The 22,988-nt window shown below is 37.2% G+C and overlaps 1 protein-coding gene across 26 annotated transcripts in view; it reads left to right on the top strand.

Moving 5' to 3' along the window:
- NCKAP5 (NCK associated protein 5) overlaps positions 1 to 22,988 on the top strand; it is a 1,249,968-nt gene that overhangs the window by 1,049,516 nt on the left and 177,464 nt on the right. For all 26 annotated transcript variants that reach the window (XM_054699647.1, XM_054699644.1, XM_054699660.1 and 23 more), the window contains 2 exons: positions 5,940 to 6,008; positions 17,898 to 17,936. In XM_054699647.1, the coding sequence (XP_054555622.1) occupies positions 5,940 to 6,008; positions 17,898 to 17,936 (108 nt within the window). The remainder of the gene's footprint in view (positions 1 to 5,939; positions 6,009 to 17,897; positions 17,937 to 22,988) is intronic.

Genomic DNA, 22,988 nt, shown 5'->3' with positions numbered 1-22,988 from the left:
AATGCCACATTTACTTCTCTCCATTCTGGAGACTGGGGTGTCCAAGATCAAGGGACCAGGAGTTCTACTGAGCACCCTCTTCCTGCTTTTTGTAGAACTTTCTATTTCCTCACATGGTGGAAGGGCACTAGCAAACTCTGGAGCCTCTTTCACAAGATTCTACCCTCATGACCTGCACACCTTCTGAAGACCCCACACTTTAATACCATCACATCAAGCATTAGGATTTCAATGAGTGAGGTGGGGTGGAGAGACACCACATTCAACCATAGAAGATTTATTAAGCAAATTTAGTCTATAGGAAGATGGTAAGCATAATTAGCCCTTAAGACAATGCAAAACAGCAGTTGAGAACATCCGTCTATTCAGTCATTTGTAACTCTGACCAGAATATCTACTCAGAGAGCAGAAGCTCAAAGAAGCATAGTTCCTTTTCAGTGGGTATTGGATTCAGACATTTCCACAGTAAACCAAAGCAATACGGATTTGCTTTATAAAAACTTTTCAGTTTTATGAAGACATTGGAGGACTTTAGAGATGAAATCAGAAACATGTTTAGATGCCCATAATTTGGAGTCATGAGAAAACCACACTGAGGAAGAAATCCTTTAAATCAGGGACTCAGTCTAACAAAAGTTTTTGATTGTTGTTGAAGACAGACCTGAATATAAAGATGTGCTGTTACATTTACTTCAATGCTCAAATTACATCTTCTGGGTATACTGACTTAATAACACAATTACTTAAGGTGGAAAAGACCTGTGTTGTCATTTCTGTAATTCTCAGTAGTGACATCTACATTTCTTTTTTCTCTGATTTGTCCTTCCCCATCCCTTCATACAGATACCCACTATTGCTTCAAACAGTATTTAATTAAGTTTTTTTCTGTTATTCCCTTTGTTTCTTGTGTCAGTAGAGGGTTAATCCTGAATCTCTAATAAATACTAGTAGATTAAAGAAAATGAAGTGTTCAAGATTACTTTAACTGCACAGGCATAATCATTGATATCTCTATTGTCCTCTGGGATATGTAGGATTACATCAATTAAATTGGTCTCTGAAACTGAACACATTAACTATAAATGTGACTGTGTGCCTTCACCAGCACCGTTAGGTATTTAATTTACTTGCCTGAAATAGATTGCCAAGCTGTAAACGTGAAGCAAGTAATGTAAACGGGGTAATGATGGTAATTATCTGAGTGGATCAATTGTAGTGTTATTGCAACGTGATATTGTGAGTAGGAGCAAAATGCAGACATACCATATAAACTCCCATTTTCGGCTTTATTTCCTCACACATTTTTTCCCAAGACATTAAAGTAAAAAAAGAAAGAAATAAACTGGCGCTGCCATTCTTTCCTTTATTTCTTCCTACTCTCTTTTGTGCTGTCGCCTTACTAAAACCAGCAGACCCCACAAAAGCTAAATTTCTCCTCCCAAAAACAGTAATTTTATAGAATCAGAATTCCAGCAGTTTTCCCATGATTCATGGTTTCCAAATATGAACTGAAGCTACCCTGTAGATTGGCTAATTTGTCCCCTTCCTCTATTAACTAACAACTATAAACCCAGCAAGGTTAAAGATCTTGCTAAAGGTTCCACAACCCAGTTTTGCCAGGTAAGCTGCAAGGCATTGGAACTGGAGCCCAGAACATGCCTTCCCATCTAGGCTGGGCAAGGAACTGGACTATGTAACCACCCCAGCTGCAGGTACCAGAAGAGGTTCAGTGAGACAGACCAAAACAGTCTCTGAAGGAAAAAACAAGTCAGGAAGTTTCTAGTTTAGTTTGGGTGGGGAATGAAGAGAAGAAATAATCTAGAAGTAACCAATATTTAAAAGCTCAAATAGCTGATCAGCATGAGGGTGTAAGGAATGCACTGTCTAGGTGTCTGTCCATGATGCATGTGGGAAGGACATGGCAGGATTGCCCCTGAAGGACAGGGATGTTGGTAGTTTGTTAAAACAGGGATTCAGACACAGAGGAACAAGGTTTTCTCCGAACTGAAGCTTGGAGAAAAAGCAGGGCTTGACTTGTGGGGCTTGAGCTGTGACTAAGCTGAGAAGATCTAATAATGGCAAGAGCAGTTCAAACAGCCTTTACTTGGAAAGTTTCCTTAAATTCGGTGTTCCAGCCTCAAAATCACATCACCCAAATTTCATTGTTGATTAAGGTAACATGCTGTCCTGTATCTAAAAGTTTTCATGTATTTGCCAAGGAAAACATTGAAATCAGTAGCACAAATAAAAACCACACATAACCTATGCCTTCTGCGTTGGCAGAAAATGGAACTTAGGCATTTCAAATTACTTTTAGTGGAAAAATAAATACTAAATATCCACAGAACTATAACTGCAAGCCCGCCTGTTCCCTGGGAGGAAAGCATTTCCAGAGGGGCAGATCTGATATTGTGTGGCCAATATGACACAGGTGGATACAGGTGGTCCCCACTCTTAGAGCTGGGATCCAAAGAGTGTGGGTCCCGAGGTGGTGGTCTCAGAAAGGCAATATTTCCAGGGAGAAGGAGACAAAAAGAAAAGGAGAGGTGCCCTTTGGCAATTTGGTTATGAGGGGGGGGAAGTAAGAGGGAGAATTTCAAGAGGCTATAAAGTAAAAGAGAAAATACGACCAACCTTCCCCCGTTGTCATCCATTCCAGAGGCTAAAGTAAGGCTAAGGGACAGTCAATGAGCATGATGTATTCTGGTAAAGTCAAAGGAGCACGACTAGAGCATTGGTCGGAAAGGAGCAAAAGGTGCCTTGTTGATTGCTGCAGGTATAATAGGAGGGAGTCAAGGGTCATGATTTCAACTAGATGATAGCAAAGTAAAACAAAAAAGGAAATAGTGCACAAGAAATAAATTGCTAAGGGTAGATAGGAAATAAACCTATTGTGGTGATCATTTTGCATTGTGTATGATGTCAAATTATTCCATCACCCAAACATAATATAATCTTATGGTTAATAATACTTCAGTAATACCATCAATATTACTAATAAAGAACCTGAAAGAGGGCCTCCCTGGTGGTGCAAGGGATTAAGTCTCAGTACGATGAGGCTATTGGCAACCACTGTAGAATGAGTTCAATCTCCAGCCAGGGAGCTACCCACATGGTACAGCAGAACTCTCCTGTCTCGCCCGCTGCTCCCCTCAGCAGTGTATTTCAGTAGATCTGCCTGTTCTGCTCCTCATTCTGTCCCTGGTAAATCGTCTTACCCCCATGCACCTCTGGCCTGTACCCCAGTTCTTATATGTATAAATAAATAAAATATTTTTTAAAAAGAACCTGCAAGAGGTGGATGAGGATGAGACAGAAAAGTAGGGAAAGGGATAATGCCTACTATAAATTTAAGATTAGTTTTGACTTTTGGAATAATGTCAATACTTTATACATTCAAAGAGTAAGGTGAAATGAACAAGAGAAGTTAAACGTGAGTACTATCAGAATCAAATGAACTAAACTGAAATTCAAGTGACTAGTATAGCCACACTATACTAGTGGGTGGGAAAGGAAGAACTGATCTAGTAACGTCAAATGCAGTGTTTTGATTATACACTCTTCATATTATTATTTTATGTATTGTTACATTGTTGGATTGAAGAAGTCATAAATATAATAATGTTGATGATGCATGTTCCCCATACACCAGGAGAAAGGAAGTTACAGGCCAGGAAGAAGTCTGTGTACGAGTGTGAGTGTGTGTGAGTGTGTGTGGGTGTGTGTGTGTGTAGATTGGAGATTCTAGTACATTCCCGGAAAGGTACTAGAAGCAGTGTCTCCTTGGTAGCAATAAGCACATGTTAACATCCAGTTCTAAGTTTCAACATTTCATTCCCCAAATAAACACAAACAGGATCCTTGGAGAAAAGCTCATTTCAAAAGTGGAGCAAAGAAAAATCAAACTGGGCCTGAAATATTTCTCTGTGCCAAAAGAGAGAAACTTTTTTTAAAAAATTATGTAAGTGTATCAAAAGGGCACAGCTTAACAGGGCTTGTCTTCCCAAAGCTGCAGTAACTTTAGCATCAAAATAAATAGACAGTAATGAATTATATCAATAATGTTAGATTCCATGTATTCATACTGATAGATAAATAGGAAAATCACTTCTTCATGACAGAATCCAAATTCATAAAGGAAGGTAAATAATAGAGTTAAAAAATCACCATTTGCAAAGAAAGTAATCATTGATTTAGTCAAGACATGTCAATGGTTGCTAAATTAAATAGAAAGTTTAATAAGAAACAGGATATTTTCGTAGTATGTTTTCAAAATATCTCCTTACAATTTCCTTCTTAATTGTGAGGTGAAAGATAATGACTTTACAGTAAAGATTTGGACCCTACCTCAACTAAATGATCAAAGTTAACATGTCTGATGAAGAAACCCAGACACCATACAATTCTGATATGGTGTACTGAGAAAGGCCCACTATCATTTCTTAGCTAACCTGCCAAGTGTGCATGGTGAAACTGGAAATAACACTAAATTAAGGAAGAGCCATAAAATAATTACCCTCAATACTTCAAAAAAATTTCAACAGTATGTAAGATGAAAGAACTGTTCCACATAATGGACGAATAACAAATAGATGTAATGGATTTTTTTTCCTAGATAGGATTCTGGACTGGAAAAAAATTCTACAATGATAGTATTATGAGAATGGATGAAATTGAAATAAGAACACAGATCAGATTATGGCATTGCATTAATGTTGTGTTTCTTGAATTTGACGACTCTATGTGCTTGTTTCAGACTGTCTTTGTTGTCAGGCAATATACACCAAAGTATTTGAGATAAAGGACATCATGTTTGCAACTTATTTAAGTTGTGGGAAAAAGACAATTGAAAGAAAAAGGAATGACATTTGTAAATATTAACGATTGCTGAATTTAAAGACAGAGTATGTGGGTGTTCTCCATTCTATTCTTACAAATCATCTTTAAATTTTGAAATTATTTACAAATATAAATAATAAAGGAAAATGTTGTATTTGTATCAGCTAAAAATCATGCCATACTTTTGAATAAAACTTACTTAAGCTTTTCCTCATATCCAAACGTCAAATAGGGCTGTAGTGAAGCAGTTGGTAGAAACCAGTCAGCGTGGGGTGGGAGGGTGGTGGGTAGTCTCTGCCTCAGCCTTGGGAAGGATTAACATGTGCAGTCCAGGCTTCATGCTGGTACCAAGATACCAAATGTAGAAACCCATTCTCTTGATACCATTTCATGCTATTTTTAAAACCTAGTGTTCTTGTACGTATTACTTTATCCCCTTGTTCCACTAGTAACCTAGTAACCCTATGAAAGCTAGTTTTCTATGGTAACCTATTTAAAAACATGCAGATACCCACATGAGTCTGAGGAGTAGGAAAGTAGTAATTTTAAAAAGAAAGAATGAACAGATAGGGATTTTTAACTACAGGGCAATTCTTAAATTTCTCATTATATTCTTATTGTAAAATCATTGATTAACAAGGAAAACAATATTTAGTTTGCATTTGTATTTATGCTTTTGTGAATTTATCTGAGATTCTTCTCTATAGCCTAAACAAATATTGGGTTGTGAAATTGTGACAGGTCTTAATGAAGTGGATTAAGGCATTTCTTACATTTTCATGTTTGTAGAATGAAATAAACATTGTAATCTTTTTACAGAATAGCCCCACGTCAATCCGTGATTTGATTTTCTACCTGTTCAGAATTTAAAGTCTTGCATTCCTTTAAGAGCTAAAGGAGTTTGTATTTTTGTGAACAAGTTGATAAGACAGAAGCCATCCTTGAGATATTTATAATAGTGCTTAGAACAAACTTGTCAAAGATTCTTCTAAAAGATTGTTTTGGATCCTGAGGAGATATATTTAGTAACTGTATTGAATAAGTTGTCATATAATACAACATTTCATTGATTTATTTGTATTATTTTTGTATCTCTGCAGGCAGAGAATTCAGCATTGGCTTTGGAAAATGAAAATCAAAGGGAACAGTATGAAAGATGCCTTGATGAGGTAAGAGGAATGGAGAGGTTTTAATAGGATCTGGACTATTTAGAATTCCCTTAGTCAGATCTTAATGTATGTCTACTACTGGCCTCCCCAGGAGCATTTTCTCTTCCAAATGAAGGTGGTAAACATAGGGACATTTAGAGGGGAGGTCAGTCAGCCCACTCCCTTTGCCCCTTTCCTTCCCATCCTATTTCCTGATACAGATTTCTCTACTATCCAAAAGTAGAACATTTGTTTTTGGTATGATCTGATAAGTTATATTTTAGGTCTCAAAATGTTATTACCATTAGAATATGTGAAAAAAAAAAAATTCTAACATTCCCAGACCCAAAGAATAACCTACCAAATTATAACATACAGGAATGTTCTACTTTCAGGTGGTGGGAGAAACCCAGACAGGCATCTATAATTCTTTTTGGTTCTTGTTTAATATTCTTGGGCACAGTTGGCATGTGCTTCACTATATGATAAATTCCTTTATCCAGTTTGTGTGATCCAGCCTTTGAATAAGAAAACTTCCATCGGGGCAATGCTGTATCTCCAATTGGATGTCATTTCTTAAAAAAGCAGATTCTTGATAGAGTGGGTGGCAACGATGTTCACAGTGGGCAGCCAGAGGGAAAAATCAGTAGATTGAGAACCAGCCAAGAAGAGAAGGAGAAGCCAACAAGAAAATTTGAGCAGAATACAAGAAGACAGAGCCACACGCCTGAGTAAACTGGAGAAATATCATTTGATGATAATGAAGAGATGAAAGCAAAGAGGGTGGGTGTGTCGGAATTCCTGAGTGGCAAGGAGAAAATTGAAATGTGTGCAGAGCCATAGTCCTCTCAGCCACTCCTCTCACACCCTGTCAGGAATCCTTACTGTGTCAACCTGCCAGGGCTGCCCATTAGCCTAACAAATGAGCTCTCATCTGGGACTTTATTGGTGAGCAGCATCTCTAATTTCATAGAGTAACTTTCTTTTTTTTTTTTTTTTTTATTTATTTATTTATTTTTAATCTTAAATTTTATTTTTATATTCCCCCATACAATTGCAAACGCCCCATTCTGACCCCAATCCTTCCCCTCCCGCCCCCCCACCCCCAAAAAGTGTCTCTGGTTCATAGTTTTTTTGTTGATTTTGATTTTCACTTTCTTATATTCATTTTCCTGGTCCCTTATTTAAGTTTTCTAGATTCCTGCTATGAGTGAGACCATCCGGTATTTTTCTTTTTCTTTTTGGCTTATTTCGCTGAGCATGATCCCTTCCAGCACCATCCATGTTGCTACAAATTGCATGTGTTTATCTTTTTTGAATGCTGAGTAATATTCCATGGTATATATGTACCACATCTTCTTGATCCAGTCATCTACTTTTGGGCATTTGGGTTGTTTCCAAAGCTTAGCTATTGTAAACAGTGCTGCTATAAACATAGGGGTGCAGGTGCTCTTTGGAATTGATGTTTATGTGTCCTCTGGGTAAATACCTAGGAGTGGAATTGCTGGATCATATGGAAGCTCTATGTTTAGTAGGTCCAGAAATCTCCACACAGCTCTCCATAGTGGTTGGACCAGTTTGCACTCCCACCAACAGTGCAGAAGAGTTCCTTTTTCTCCACATCCTCGCCAACATTTGTTGTTGCTAGTTTTTTTAATATGTGCCATTCTCACTGGTGTGAGATGGTATCTCATGGTAGTTTTGATTTGCATTTCCCTGATTGCAAGTGATGTTGAACATTTTTTCATATGTCTGTTGGCCATTTGCAATTCCTCTTCAGAGAAGTTTCTTTTTAGCTCTTCTGCCCATTTTTTGACTGGATTATTTTCTTTGTTGTTGCTGAGTCTCATCAGCTCTTTGCAGATTTTTGTGATCAGTCCTTTATCATTAGTGTTGGGTGCAAAAATGTTCTCCCAGTTGGTGGGGTTTCTCTTTGTTTTTGTTATTGTCTCTTTTGCTGTGCAGAAGCTCTTTAATTTGATGTAGTCCCAACTGTTTATCTTTGTCTTCACTATCACTGCTTTGGGTGATGTGTCTGTAAAGATGTCTTTGATGTGCAAATCCCGTAGTGTTTCGCCTATATTTCCTTCTATGTATTTTATGGTTTCAGGTCTTATGTCTAGTTCTTTAATCCATTTTGAGTTGATTTTTGTGTATGGTGTGAGGTAGTGGTCAAGCTTCATTCTTTTGCATGTAGCGACCCAGTTTTCCCAGCACCATTTATTGAACAAACTTTCTTTGCTTCAATGCATAGTCTTTGCTCCTTTGTCAAAGATTAGTTGACCATAAATCTGTGGGTTTATTTCTGGATTTTCTATTCGATTCCATTGGTCTGTATGTCTGTTCTTGTTCCAATACCATGCAGTTTTGATGATTATGGCTTTGTAGTATAGTTTGAAGTCTGGGAGTTTGATGCCTCCATTTCCTTCTTTTTTTTTCAGGAGAGCTTTGGCTATTCGGGGTTTTTGGTGATTCCATATGAATTTCATCAATAATTGTTCTATTTCTTTGAAGAATGCCATTGAGATTTTGATTGGAATAGCATTGAATCTGTATATTGCTTTTGGTAGGATGGCCATTTTAATAATGTTTATTCTTCCAATCCATGAGCAGGGGATGTCTTTCCATTTCTTTGTGTCTTCTTCTATTTCTTTTAACAGTGTTTTATAGTTTTCTTTGTATAGGTCCTTTACCTCTTTTGTTAGATTTATTCCCAAATATTTGATTTTTTTTTTGTTTCAATAATAAAAGGGGTGGTTTTTTTGATTTCTTCTTCTTCAGATTTATTGTTTGTGTATAGGAAGGCTACGGACTTTTGCGTGTTGATTTTGTATCCTGCCACTTTACTGAACTGACTGATGAGTTGAATTAGTTTTTCTGTGGAGATTTTGGGGTTCTCTATGTATATTATCATATCATCTGCAAATAGTGATAGTTTGACTTCTTCTTTTCCTATTTGGATTCCTTGGATGTCTTTCTCTTGTCTTATTGCTCTGGCTAGTACTTCCAGTATTATATTGAAAAGCAGTGGTGAGAGTGGACATCCTTGTCTTGTTCCAGATCTTAATGGAATTGCTTTCAGCTTTTCACCATTGAGAATTATACTGGCTGTTGGCTTCTCATAGATGGCCTTTATGATGTTGAGGTATGTTCCTTGTATCCCAAGAATTTCAAGGACTTTTATCATGAATGGGTGTTGCACTTTGTCGAAAGCTTTCTCAGCATCTATTGATATTATCATATGGTTTTTATATTTCTTTTTGTTGATGTGTTGGATAACGTTGATTGATTTTCGGATGTTAAACCATCCTTGTGCCCCTGGAATGAATCCAACTTGGTCATGGTGAATTATCTTATGGATACATTGTTGGATTCTGATAGCTAAAATTTTATTGAGGATTTTTGCATCAGTGTTCATTAGGGAGATTGGCCTATAGTTTTCCTTTTTTGTGTTGTCCTTGTTCGGTTTTGGTATTAGTGTAATGTTGGCTTCATAAAACGTGTTTGGTATCGTCCCTTCCTTCTCAATTTTTTGGAAGAGTTTGTGAAGGATAGGCACTAATTCGTCTCTGAATGTTTGGTAGAATTCATTTGTAAATCCATCAGGTCCTGGGCTTTTGTTTTTGGGGAGGTTTTTGATTACCATTTCAATTTCGCTGCTTGTAATTGGTCTGTTTAGGTGTTCTATTTCTTCTTTATCTAGCTTTGGGTGATTGTAGAGTTGTAGGAATTTGTCCATCTCCTCTAGATTGTTGAACTTGTTTCCATATAACTGTTCATAGTAGTTACTGATTATTCTTTTGATTTCTGCTGTGTCCGTTGTGATTTCATAGAGTAACTTTCTTAGCTATATAACCTGTACCCTAAAACTTGTACATAGTCATCTAACAGGTTGAGTTTGATTGTTGTTTCAATGTATCTTTTGGGAAAATAAGAAAAACTATATTTAATCTGGTTGTGTTACCTTACCAGGAGAAACTAACAGTATCTTTTCAGTCTTTTTCTCCTCACTGACAGTTGGGGAAACTTTTTCCAATAAACGCCTCTTGATCTTTCCTACCCTGCCCTACCCTTTACCCACACCACCACCATCCTAGAGGTGATGAATTTTCCCAAATCCCACTTACCTTGTCCTCAGCATCACTATATACCTCCCTCCTTCCTTCAAACTAGAATTATCTTCCTCTTCAGAGTTCCAGTTGTGCCTGTTACTTTCCTCTACCATTTTTCTTAAAATGTGATCCCTAAACCAGCAGCAATTAATCTCATGGGAACTTGTTAGAAATGCATGTTTTCAGATACCACTTCAAATTTATAGAATCAGAGACTTGGGGGATGATTATCAATCTGTGTGTCAACTAACCCTACAGACAATGCTTATACACCCCACACTTTGAGGGCTATTGTCCTCATTACATAGACCACTTTGTATTAGTGAATTATATGTGGTTGAAGAACCTTCCAAATGTCCCACGAAAATAGTTTAATTAGTTTGTATTTTAATTAATATTTCCAACCATATACATTTGTTACTTAAAGAAAACTGTATTTGCAGTTATTTGCCCTGTCAAGACTTCAAAAGACTCAGAATAATCTTGTAATGCCCAAAGTTCAAAGAATAACTAAAGTAATTTGACCTAGAAGGGGGAATGATGACTCAATATAGTGAAGCCAGTTGAGCACTTCTCACCCCTGGTCCCGAGGCCCCTGGTCCAATCAAAGTTTAGAGCAAAAAAGACCAAATAGATCCAAGAATATTTAGAGGGACAAATATTGCCCTTGGGTCATATGTATTGATTAGCAAAGTTTTACTTTAACCTCCTGCACAGAAATTTCCAGTGGGACTTAATCTGTATTCAGAAGTCAAATGCATGTGAATCACACCACAGAAACTTCATATTTGTCACAATTCTCCCACCGTTCTCCTCATCAACCAAAAGACTTAGAATTTTTCTTTATGGAAACCAATATAGTCTCTTTTCCACATGTTTTCCATGCCTACATTCTGAAATTTTCATTAGAATGTATCAGGCAAAATAGTTTTCACCTACATGATCATTTCATAAAAAGTTTCCAGCAAAGGCAGAATTTTTAGAGAAAGCATCTTTCTGTCCTTAATTGCAAAATTAACAGTTGCCAAAGAGGTGATTTGCAACAAAAAACCACCTCTGAGCAGTACACATATTTTGTATTCATGAATACTGGCCCCTGATTACACATGCCAGTTGTTTTCTAACTAATTGCATGAGAATAGACAATCTATTTCCATGCATTGTAAGAGAACACTCTCAAAGGGGTAGTTGAATGTAGTAATAATGCCAACTGGAAATTCTTTTCAAGGCTTTTTATACTAATTAGACAAACTAACAAGATAAAGCCTTGTGTAAGTTATTTCCCTGCTAGTAGGTTTCATAAAACATACACAGGTGGATAAAATGTAAATTTAAAATTTTCTGGGAAATGAAGAAATATTGAGGATTTGGGGAAACCACTTGGGAGTCTGAAATTCCCTGTGTGTTTTAATAAAAGGGTGTATTTATTCAGAAGGAAAGAGACCCACATCCATACATACCCATAACCCCCCCCCATAAAAATACACATACACACACACACACACACAGAGAGAGAGAGAGAGAGAGAGAGAGAGAGAGAGAGAGAGAGAGCTGGCTTGCTAGGCTTGCATGTGCACAGATGCACACATACAAATACATGCACATACTGAACAACTTCATTACCTTCAGTGCTAGCTCCTCATTCCCTGGCCTTGTAAAGCAATAGCAAATACGAAGACAAAACCAAGGATCGATTCTGTTTTTCCAAGGGATATGAGAGTTTGATGTTTGAGTATGCTTTCTTCATATAGCTGTTTCACAGACAGTTTGCTTGCAAGCAGTGAATTGCTAATATTCTTAATATTTCCTTGGCCACACCTCTTTGAAGACCAACTTATCCCATGTAGAGAAGTATAATGATGCACATAAAATAAGTCAAATAACATCTTCTCAAAGTGCTGCCTATGTTTAGATGGATTCAGTTCTGTCCTACAGTCCTTTATTGACTTGCAGCCTCACCCAGACCCTGGGGTCTCAAGGTACCCCCAGCCTATAGGAGAAGTGAAAGGAATGGATTTTCACAGAAGAATGAGTTGAGAGACATTCATACAGAAATGAATTGATCTGGGGACCTCCAGCACCTATAACCCAGTTACAGGGCCAGCTAGGGATTGGGGCAAATTGAAAGGGCATCTCTAACAGAAACAGGAGCAGGTGAAGTGGAAGATCTAGAAAGACATATGGTTCTTACCTTATCTGAGAAGTTTTACAAATGCTGATGTCCGGGTCCTACCTCTCAGATATTCTGATCTGATTCCAGTCTAGAGTAGATTCTGGCACTAGAATTATTTAGTACATAACAGGGTAAATGACATTCAAGCAGGATTAAGAACCACTACTCTTACATTCTCTATGCTGTGCTTCACAGTACGTTTGCAGAAGGCATCTGTAAGAGCATGAAAGCAAAGTCAAACTTGGGTATGGTGACAGAAGAGCAACAGACTCACAAGGAAATGTTGGGCTATTTCCATCTCCTCAGCAGTGTCTGAGCAAACAAGAAATGAGCCTTTTCCCAGTGCTCCTCAAGTGCATTCTGGATCCCTTCTGCACCAGAAAGCTATTTTGCTGTTGCTAAAATGTAGATTCCCAGATCTCACTCAGCCCTTCTCAATAAAAATAAAGGGCAAGGAAAATTGGCGATTTTAACACACTTTCTAGGCAAAGCTTTGGCACACAGAGGTCGGAGAACCTGTGCTCCCTTTCAGACCATCAGAGTTGGGCTTGAGTCCCTTAGTCAATGAGGATGCCACAACTGAGTTTCTCTCTGACTTCACTTGCTCTATACTTCGGAGCAAAAGGACAGGGAAAAATAAACCTTTGGATATAGTTTAGAAAAACAAAAAAGCACCAATTTTTTTTTAAGCCAAGGCTAAATAGTGGCAGATGTAGGTTATTAAAAGTAGCTCTTATTTTTCTCTCTATCCCATCGTGTATGGTAGCATTGGGTCTTAGAAACACTATCAGCACATTCTCATCTCATAACCCACCTCTAAACCATAAGTAATCTTTAAAATCTATGTTTGATAGATGTAGCTGGAAAATTATCCTGTGTATGATTCAAATACCCATTTCATGAATGGGCCATGAAATCAAAAGATGAGAAATGCTGTCACAGGGCAGCAGCAGTATCTAGTTAAGTTATTTCTTCAAGACTCAGCACAATTCCTGACCTATACAGATAGTTAATGTATATTTGTTAGATGACTAAATGAATAAAGACAGATTATTATAGCAGGTTAACTTCAAATTAATTTCCCTCAGACTCTTACGTACATGTTTAGAATAATTTCTCATACCAGTATTTTGCAGGATTTATTTTATAGTAACTGCATAATATAGGGACTTAGTGATTTATATATGTATATTATACATGTATGCATGCATTCTTCATTCCTTTACAAATAAAATTACTTATTGTCAAACCATTCTTTCCTTTTTTAAAGATTTATTTATGCATACAAGAACTGGGGTACAGGCCAGAGCTGTGGGGGGTGAGAGGATTCACCAGAGACAGAGCGGGAACAGAACAGGCAGACTGACTGAAATACGTTGCTGAGGGGAGCAGTGGGCTAGTCAGAAGAGGTCTGCTGCACCATGCAGGTAGCTCCCTGGCTGGGGATCGAACTTGTGCTGCAGTAGCTGTGGATAGTTTCATAGGTTGCATTTTAACCCTTTGTGCCGCAAGGGAGGCCCCTCAAACCATTCTTTCTTAATGGATTACTTGCAAATACATTTTATTCTCTAAAGTTTGAGTGACCTGTTTCAAGTCTAACGTTTATGGAGTGACTACTTTATATCAGATACTATCCAAGATAATATCCAAAGTGGTTTCTCTGGTTGTGTCTACCATTTCATGCATTTTTCACATTAACTTCAGAAGCATACAGTTCCCCTACTTTACAGATGAGAAAAGTCAGGTTGTGTAATCAGCACAGGCAGTATTTGAATTCAAGTCTTTCTTGTGATTCTACCCCATGTTCCTCCTGTTGCCTGAGAACAATAAACCAAGCTCAGAAGCATAGAAAGCAAAGCACATTTTTTAAAATTTTTGCTTTTTCAGCCAGATTTTTAAATTACCTTGCTGAGGTGGCAGTTGCTTTGAGTAACAAAATAGCACACGAAAGAATAAAATCAAGACCTCCACCAGGTAGGAGGAGAGGGCTGTCCATGCATGGTAACTTTTGAGTTTCTTACCTCCCCCTTCCTTGACTGTCTTCTGGATGTGTCGAGAATATTGACCCCCTCAGAACAAACTCCAGGTGTGAGTTCTCATTCAGCCTCAGGAATCAGTTGCAATAAAGGGACAACTCCAAAGTTTGACTGCTCTAGTTTCTACTCTCCGCCCCCCTTCTCAGGGGGTTTCCTGCCCAGAGGAATCATGATCCCTAGAAGCCTAATGGGGAAGAAGAGCAAAGGCTTGTGTTGCTAGTTGAGCCAGCCAGGTGTCAGACAGTTGGCTTGTCTGAGAGATTCTTACTGAGAGGAAAAGCAAGAGGTACCTGAGTCCCTTCTTGGCATCTCTGTCTCACCTGCAGCCCTGCCCATCTAGTAGCAAAGGGGGATCTGCACAGAGAGCATAAAGGAGGCTCTAAAACAAGTCAGGGGGTTAAGGACTGTCAACTTTGCTCAGGTGTCTCAAGTTTGCCTCACTCAAATGAGCTGCTATTTTTCCTTTCTCTGGAGAGGAAAGCTGTCAGGTGACAGGGGAAGTTATCTGTTCTCATTAGTCAGGGCTGAGGCTGTGTTATCACTTGTGACTCAAGGGCTAAAGGCATAATGTTGTGATGAGGGCAGGTCCTGTTCCAGGGATCATCTAGTGAACTTATTAGAAATTGCAGGCACAAACTGCAAACAACTGTTCTATTGATGCATCAGGGCAGCTTAGCTGTTGAATGTAACAAAACCCACTAACAAAACCCAGGACAGTCTTTTATAGACAACATGGAGAAAAGCATTTGTACAGCCTGTCTGCTATTCTGCACAGAACCTGTGAGTCTTTCTGGGTAATAAAACTCCATGTCAGTAGGTAAAGAAATAATGTCTTTATGTGTCTTTGTTCAGTTTTCAGGTAGAGCAAACAATTGTCCAAAGTACATGCCAGAAGGAACTGAGGCAGAGATGGCGTCTGTATGCCTATAGGGCAACATACTTAGATTGCAAAGATGTAATGTATTTACTCCTGCGAGCCGTTACAGTTAGGATAATCACTTATGTCTTCTGTTAAATCATGTGAAGAGCTATTTTATGTGACTGCTGTTCCACATACTGGGTTAAGTGAGGGACCAGTTTGGAAGAAGGGACTGTCTGTTGATATCAGGCAATTGTTTTGATCATTGTAAATCGATCCTGAAGTTTGAGATCTAAAAGGATGAAATTATTTATTAATGATATGTGTTAACTTTAATGCATTGTTCCTGATTCAAGCTGCATGAATAGTTCAACTCTTCTTTGTTTTTTGATTTGCTAAGAATAAAATAGATGACATATAGTTTAAATTCCCAGCTACTTAGAAATCGGAATGGATGTTTAAAAACTGAAAGATTTTCAAGATTATGCTGTTGGTCGGTTGTAGGTTGTATGGGCTGAATCACATTTACCACAGTTTTGATCTTGAAAAAAATACAATGATAAAGGAAGAAGAAAAAGTGCCCATGAAGGAAATTATAGTTCAATTTGATCTATGACAGCTCATGTGTATGCTCCTTTAATTTGGACTGGCCTAAAAAAAAAAAAAAAAATCCCTAAGAATTCTTTTTCTTCAAAACTGTGGTTAGCTTCAAAGCAGTACTTTCTTTTTCACTTAATGTCAAAAGTGTAACTTTGGAAAGTATTCTGATAGAATAAAAAAATTCCTCTTGTGCATACACCTCAACTAATCAGTTACAGGTAATCTAATTCTGATCACTTGCTGCTTTTAGTATGAATGCCTCCTAACCAGAAACTGATGACATCCTGTATTTTAATTTTCTGTGAGACTTACTGGTAGCCCAGCGCCATTAAGTATGTGCTATTTTGTCAATATTGAGTCAAAAAAACAATTAAGTTCCGTGAAGACACTCTTACCATAATCTGTTCCACTATACTAGACATGGCGGCAAGCATCCATAGTTTAAAATTACCGAAAATAAATTTGTCATCAAGATAAAAAGAAGATGAAAGTGTGTTCCTCGGGCTTCACTTAAATGTGAGAATTACTGAGCTGATTACATGCTTATCACACCATCTTATAATTGTGTTCTTGCCAACCTCCTACCAGCTATGCACTCTTTGAAACCAAGGAACTAAACCCAATCACCTAGCATTGCAAATATTCTGCAACTTTATATTGAGTAAATGAAGGAAGAAATGATTGATAGTCTTTATGCTATCAGTTTCAGTTATACCCAACATTTACAGTTTGTGCATTGGTTGAAAAAAATAACACATGCCTATCCTTTTCACCTAAATTTTATCAATACTAGCCGTTATAAGTATTTTTATTACTTCAAGGTTACAGTGAAGTTTAGCAAGTGATTATTTTATGAAGTGTTTTTGAAAATTGCAGGTGAAAAAGAAACCTTACTGCAAATACATACAAAAATGATGAATGGATATTTGAGAAAATGATGGCTCTTTTAAATACTTGGGACATGATACTGGTTTTTCATGTGGCCCTTAGCTGGAATCATGCCACATGCCCACTCCTAAGCCAGTCACTGAAAGATAATGGAATTAACATGACTAACATAGACTAATCAAGATTTACCTCCTCATACTGAGAGAGGCCCAGTTTGTTTTATTGCCCCAAGCAGCCTGATACCAAAAGAAAATCCAAGTTCTATTAATATATTGGTAAGAAACTCAAGATTGCAGTGGCATTGATTTATGTGTAACATAGAGGTTCAGAGATAGTGCAATTCCATGCATCACCAGGAACAGGCTCATCCTATTTTTCTGTCCAATAATACTTAATATGTGACTTCCATTATAAGGTGGTTGCTAAAGCACCAGCCATCATTTTCATATCCCAGACAGGAAAAGAATGAAGAATGGTGGACTCACTTCTTCTTAAAGATGTCATATAAGCCCAGGAAATAGTTTGATAATAACTCATTACCCAGACATTTTACATATTTTGCCACTTTACTACCAGGCATGTTGGGAAATGTAGTTAGATGTACCTGGCCAGAAAGTAAGGTTTGTTACTTAGGAGGAAGAGGGAAATGGATGTTGGTGTAAACAACTATGAGATTCTGTTACAGATAGTAATGATGAGAGGATGGCATAAAAGAAATGGAGAAGGAAAACAGAGCATACAGGAAATAATAACTTGAATGCATTCTCCACCATTCACCCTATCTCTATTGCACATAATTTTAAACAATGAAATAGTAACATAGAAAAAGAATAGGAAGGAGAGGTAAAGGACATTATAAATCAGCAAAATGTAGAAATTGTATGCAGATAATTAGGATCATGTTTTGTACTATATCTTTTTTTTTTTTTGGCCTTCTTGGAGTACTTTACATATGAAAGGATGTTATTTTTCCAAATATGGAAATGTGAAAGTCAAGGTATGAATGATCTTTCCAGCCTAACCCTCTTAATTAGCAACTGGGTCACCTTTGGAAAAAAAGCAAAATATTACCTACAAGGATAGGCTTATTAGGAAAAGAATCAGGTCCACTAGAAGTAGAGGAAAGAGGCAGATGAGCTAATTAGCTACAATAAGCTCTGGAAAACTTATTGGTAATTTAGAATCCATGCTTATAAAGTCTCATTATTATAAACTATAACACTTTTCTTTATTTTTTTAAAGGTAGCCAACCAAGTTGTTCAAGCTCTGCTCACTCAAAAGGTAGGTCACTTCTGGTTTTATTCATTTCAAGTACTTAGGTGAATAAATTGGAAATTATATTGTCAAAGTAGGAAATTGTGATTGATAGATGCAATACTTTTCTATTTATTCACTTAGGTTAAAATTGTCTGAGGTTTAGATGGCATGTGAAATAACATCAATGGCCAATAAAATTGTAAAATTCAAATTCTTGAGAATGTATCAGAAAGCCTTTTGAAGATGAAAGAATTCCTAAAAGTGGATAGCCTCTTATGGATAACATTCTGCAAAAGATCTTTGAGATTATGAAAGTTATTACATTTCTGAGTCTTATTTCCTCTTCTGTAAAATGGAAATGACAATCCCTACCTTCTAGAATTGCTGTGGGCATTCTATGAAAAGAAGCATATATAGTAGTTTCCTATTGGAATTGGTTTATGGTAAATATAAAACAAATGGCAATATTATATTCTTGAATGTACTGGGGGAATGCTAGGAACATATTTTAGGCATCTTCAGCCGCCCCCACCCCCACCACACACACACACAAGTTAATAGTGTGAGTAATGGGCAGGGTAATAGTAATCATTCCACAGTGTGATAAACATGAAATTATCATGTTGTATGTTTTAAATATATACTATTATATTAAATATATACTATTATATTTGTCAACTATTCCTTAATGAATGTGTGTGGGATGGGAAGCGTTGGTAATTTCTGAGAATGAAATTTTTACACCTACTCTTGTTATCTCCCCATTTTGCCTTCAGACAATGCCAGATCATGCTATGAGGGCAGAGTGGGTAAATTCAGGGAATTACTCAACTTTGCCCTGTTTGGTGAATTTTATTGAAGCATACCTATCTCTTTCCATAATGTCTCAGAGGCTAAATTCTGGTTCCTTGAAATTTTATCTTTTCTGAGCTCTCTCTCTGACATGTAGACCTTCTCTATAAAAGGAAATATTAGATACTGCCACATATTCAAGAGGATTTGTGACTAATGAGATGAAACTAATTTGTGATATTTTGATTTATTTGTTGTGGTGACATTGGTTTATAGCAGTACATATGATTCAGAAGTAGAGGATCATATTTCTTCAGATGTATGTTATTATAACACAAAGGTACACATAATCCTTCACCACCATAGTCCATTGAGCCTCCTCCATACCCGGCTCTCCACCTTCCCCCTCCTCATCTGGCAACCTCAATTCTATAGTTTTCTTATTGGCTTGGGTCTACCTGGCATTCTATCCATGTTGTGACCAATGACTAAAGGTCATACAGGTTTATAGATAAGTAGTATTCCGTTGTGTATATGCAATACATCTTCCTAATCCTCTCACCTGTCCTAGGGTACTTTGGTTGTTTTCACAACTTGGCTGGGTTGTCATTAGTGCTGCAAGGAACATTGGAGTGCATATATTCTTTCTAATTAATGTTTTTGCATTCTTCAAGTAGATACCTAGACGTGGAATTGCTGGATCAATTTTTAATCTTTTGAGAAATCTCCATACTGTTTTTCACAGGGACTGGACTGGTCTATTTCCCCCATCTCTATATGGGTTCCTTTTTCTCCATATCCTCAGCAACACTTGTTTTAGGTCTATTTGAGATGGCCATTTTCACATGTGTGAGGTGATAGATATCTCATTCTGGTTTTAATTTGCATTTCCCCATTGATGAATAATGGTGATCTTTTTATTTTTTTCATGAAAAATGGTGATCCATTTACCATCTTTGGTGAAGTGTCTGTTTAACTCTTTTGCCCATTATTTGATGGAGTTGTTTTCTTTTTATTGAATTGTTTGTGTTCCTTGTAGATCTTGAATGTCAACCCCTTGTTGGACATGTGATGTACAATAGTTTCCACCACTCATTAGGGTGTTTGTTTTAGTGATAGTTTCTTTTGCTCTGCTTAAGATTTTTACTTTGAAGTAGCCCCATTTGTTCATACTGCATTTCTTTCTACTGATACTTTTCGAACTACTTCTAAAAACTTGAGAAAAAGGGAATGCTTCTAGATATATTTTATGAAGCCAACATTACTCTGATACCAAAAGCAAAGACATCACAAAGAAAGAAAATTACAGACAAGTATCCCAATGAACCCAATGCAAAATCTGCAATGAAATCTTATAAACCAAATTCAACAATGCACTAAAAAGATCTTACCTACATTTTTTTCCTTTTTTATTTTATTTTATATATTTTTATATCATTCTTCATTTTTATACAATGTATGCTTTATCATCTCAGGTATGCATATATTCTGACAAAATAGGATTTATTCCAGTGATGCTGAAAGAATGGCTCACTATCTAAAAATCTGTCAGTGTAATTTACCATGTCAACGAGAAGATAAAAGTAATATGGTCATATCAATAGATACAGAGAAGGCATTTGCTAAGATTCAACTTCCATTTCAAAAAAAATGGCAACAGATGGAAGATACCTCAAAATAAGAAAAGTCATATAGGACAGACCCACAGCTAACATTATTCACAAGGGCAAAAAACTCTAAGGTTTTCCTTTGGTATAAGACACGGATGTCCAATTTCACAACTATTATTCAAAATAGTATTGGAAGTCCTAGCACAATCAGGTAAGAGAAAAAATATGAAAGGAGTTAAAATTGGGGAAAAAGTAAATTTATTATTTTTTACAGATGACATAATACACATAGAAAAAGCCTAAAAACTCCACTAAAAAGCAAACTTAAACAATAAATCAGTACAATAAAATGGCAACTTACAATATCAATTTACAAAAATAAGCTATGTGTGTGTTCCCATATGCAAACAAAGAACTAGAAGAGAAGGAAATCAAGGGGGAAAAATTCTATTTACACAGCAACAAAAAGAATTAAATTCCTAAGACTAAACTTAAAGGAGGTGAAGGACTCATTACAATGAAAACTATAAGAGATTATTATAAGAAATAGAAGACACAAGGAATTGGATATTCTCTGCTTTGTTAATTAGAGGAATGAACATTGTTAAAATGACCATCTTAGTCAAAGCAACATACAGATTCAATGCAGTCCCTATTAAAGTGTCATTGTTGGGCCTCCCCGGTGTCGCAGAGGGTTGAGCGCACCTCTGTGAAGCTGTCCGCAGCCTCTGCAGCACCAGTTCAATTCCTAGCCGGCCAGGGAGATTTCTACATGGCGTTGCAGACCTCTCCTGTCTCGCCCGCTGCTCCCCTCAGCAGTGTACTTTGGTCCTTCTTCCTGTTCTGCTCCCTGATCTGTGTCTGGTAAATTCTCTCACCATCCCATGCCTCTGGCCTGTACCCCAGTGCTTGTATCTGACAATGACACTAAAAAAAATAGTGTCATTGTCATTCTTCAAACAAATAGAACAAACAGTACTGAAATTCATATGGAACCATAAAAAGAGTAAATATTCGAAGCAATCCTGATAAGAAAGAACAGTGGTATAACACCCCCAGACTGTAAGTTATACCAGAAAGCTATAGTAATCAAAAATGTCAGGCACTGGAATAAAAATAAACACACAGACCAGTGGAATAGAATTGAGACCCCATAAATAGACCCACACTTATATACAATTAATTTATGAGAAAGAAACTAAGGCTATACATTTAAGAAAGGAAAGTCTCTTCAACAAATGGTGGTGGGAAAACTGAACAGTCACATACAAAAGAATGAAACTAGGCTGCTACTATCTCACACCAAATACAAAATTTAATTCCAAATGAATCAAAGACTTAGACATAAGACCTGAAACCATAAAATACATAGATGAAAACATAAACAAAACAATTTACATTGGCATTTGTGATTTATTTGTGGATTCTTGCCATTATCAAGAGAAACAGAAGAGACTAGTTTGATTTTTTTAATTGAAAAGCATTTTGGGGCCTCCCCTGGTGGAGCAGTGGTTGAGTGCTGGGCTGCGAAGCTGCCTGCGGCCTCTGCAGCACCAGTTTGATCCCCGACCACAGACGAGGGTCCCACATGGCACGCAGACCTCTCCTGCTGCCCGCTGCTCCCCTCAGCAGTGTACTTCGGTCCTTCTGCCTGTTCTGTTCCCCGCTCTGGCTCTGGTGAATTCTCTCACCCTCCTGTGCTTCTGACTGTACCCAGTACTTGTATAAATAAATAAATAAATCTTTAAAAAAAAAAAAAAAAGAAAAAAGAAAAAGAAAAGCATTTTGGTAGGGGTTGACTGTTTCTCTTATAGATACTTTAATAAATACCATTTTAAATTTATACCTTAGAGGATTGTGATAACGTAATGGCTATACTTTCTTTCCCAACCGCTTCTGTCAAAATATCATGCTTCCTGCTACAAATGATTCTAATTGCTACAAGTTTTACATTAATATCACATACGAAGATTTGAGTACACTTTTGTAGAGTTAGAATTTGGTTTCCTTGTAAGTTATAGGTCCAAAATAGAAATGGCTTAAATGAGAAAAAAATGTTATTTCTTTCTCACATTGAATAACAGGTAGGCAGCATAGGATTGGGGTAGCTCTGCTCCATGGAGCCCAGGCATTCATGACTCCCCTGGCTTCTATCCTATTTGGGAAATTCTGTGACCACAAAGTCCAAATGACAGCTCTAACTCCAGTCATCACACCCAGCCATCAAGATGGAAGAAAATGCTCAGGAAAATGAAGCGAGTAAAGGGCATACTCCAGCTGTTTTTAATGAGAGACTCACAAAAGCTTTCATACCTCCCTAATTACATCTCCTCGAATAAATCTAAGTCACTCCTAAAGAACATGACAATGCAATCTTTATTCTGGGTATCTGCCCATCTGAAAATTGATTGTCATAATTGTGGAAGAAGGGGAGAAACAGATGTTGAAGGTCAATTCACAATTCTGTCACAACGTATTTGAATGCCTTTTCTTCAGAGGCTTCTATTTCTCAGTTGCTTTCCTCTTACTGAAAACTGTGCTCATTTAATTACAATCCTAAGGAATGAAAGAAATACTGTTGCAACTGTATGTGTAGCTGTTGAAAGACTTCTCAAGCCTGTCTTCTTAAATATGCCCCAGGAAAGAGACAAGGAAGCCGTCTGGTACAATAAAA

This window comes from Talpa occidentalis, unplaced genomic scaffold (assembly GCF_014898055.3).
Source record: "Talpa occidentalis isolate TD23 unplaced genomic scaffold, MPIMG_talOcc4v2.1 talOcc4.3, whole genome shotgun sequence".
Lineage (NCBI taxonomy): Eukaryota > Metazoa > Chordata > Mammalia > Eulipotyphla > Talpidae > Talpa > Talpa occidentalis.
Note: the sequence above shows the minus strand (reverse complement) of the source record. Positions and strands in the feature narration are given on the sequence as shown.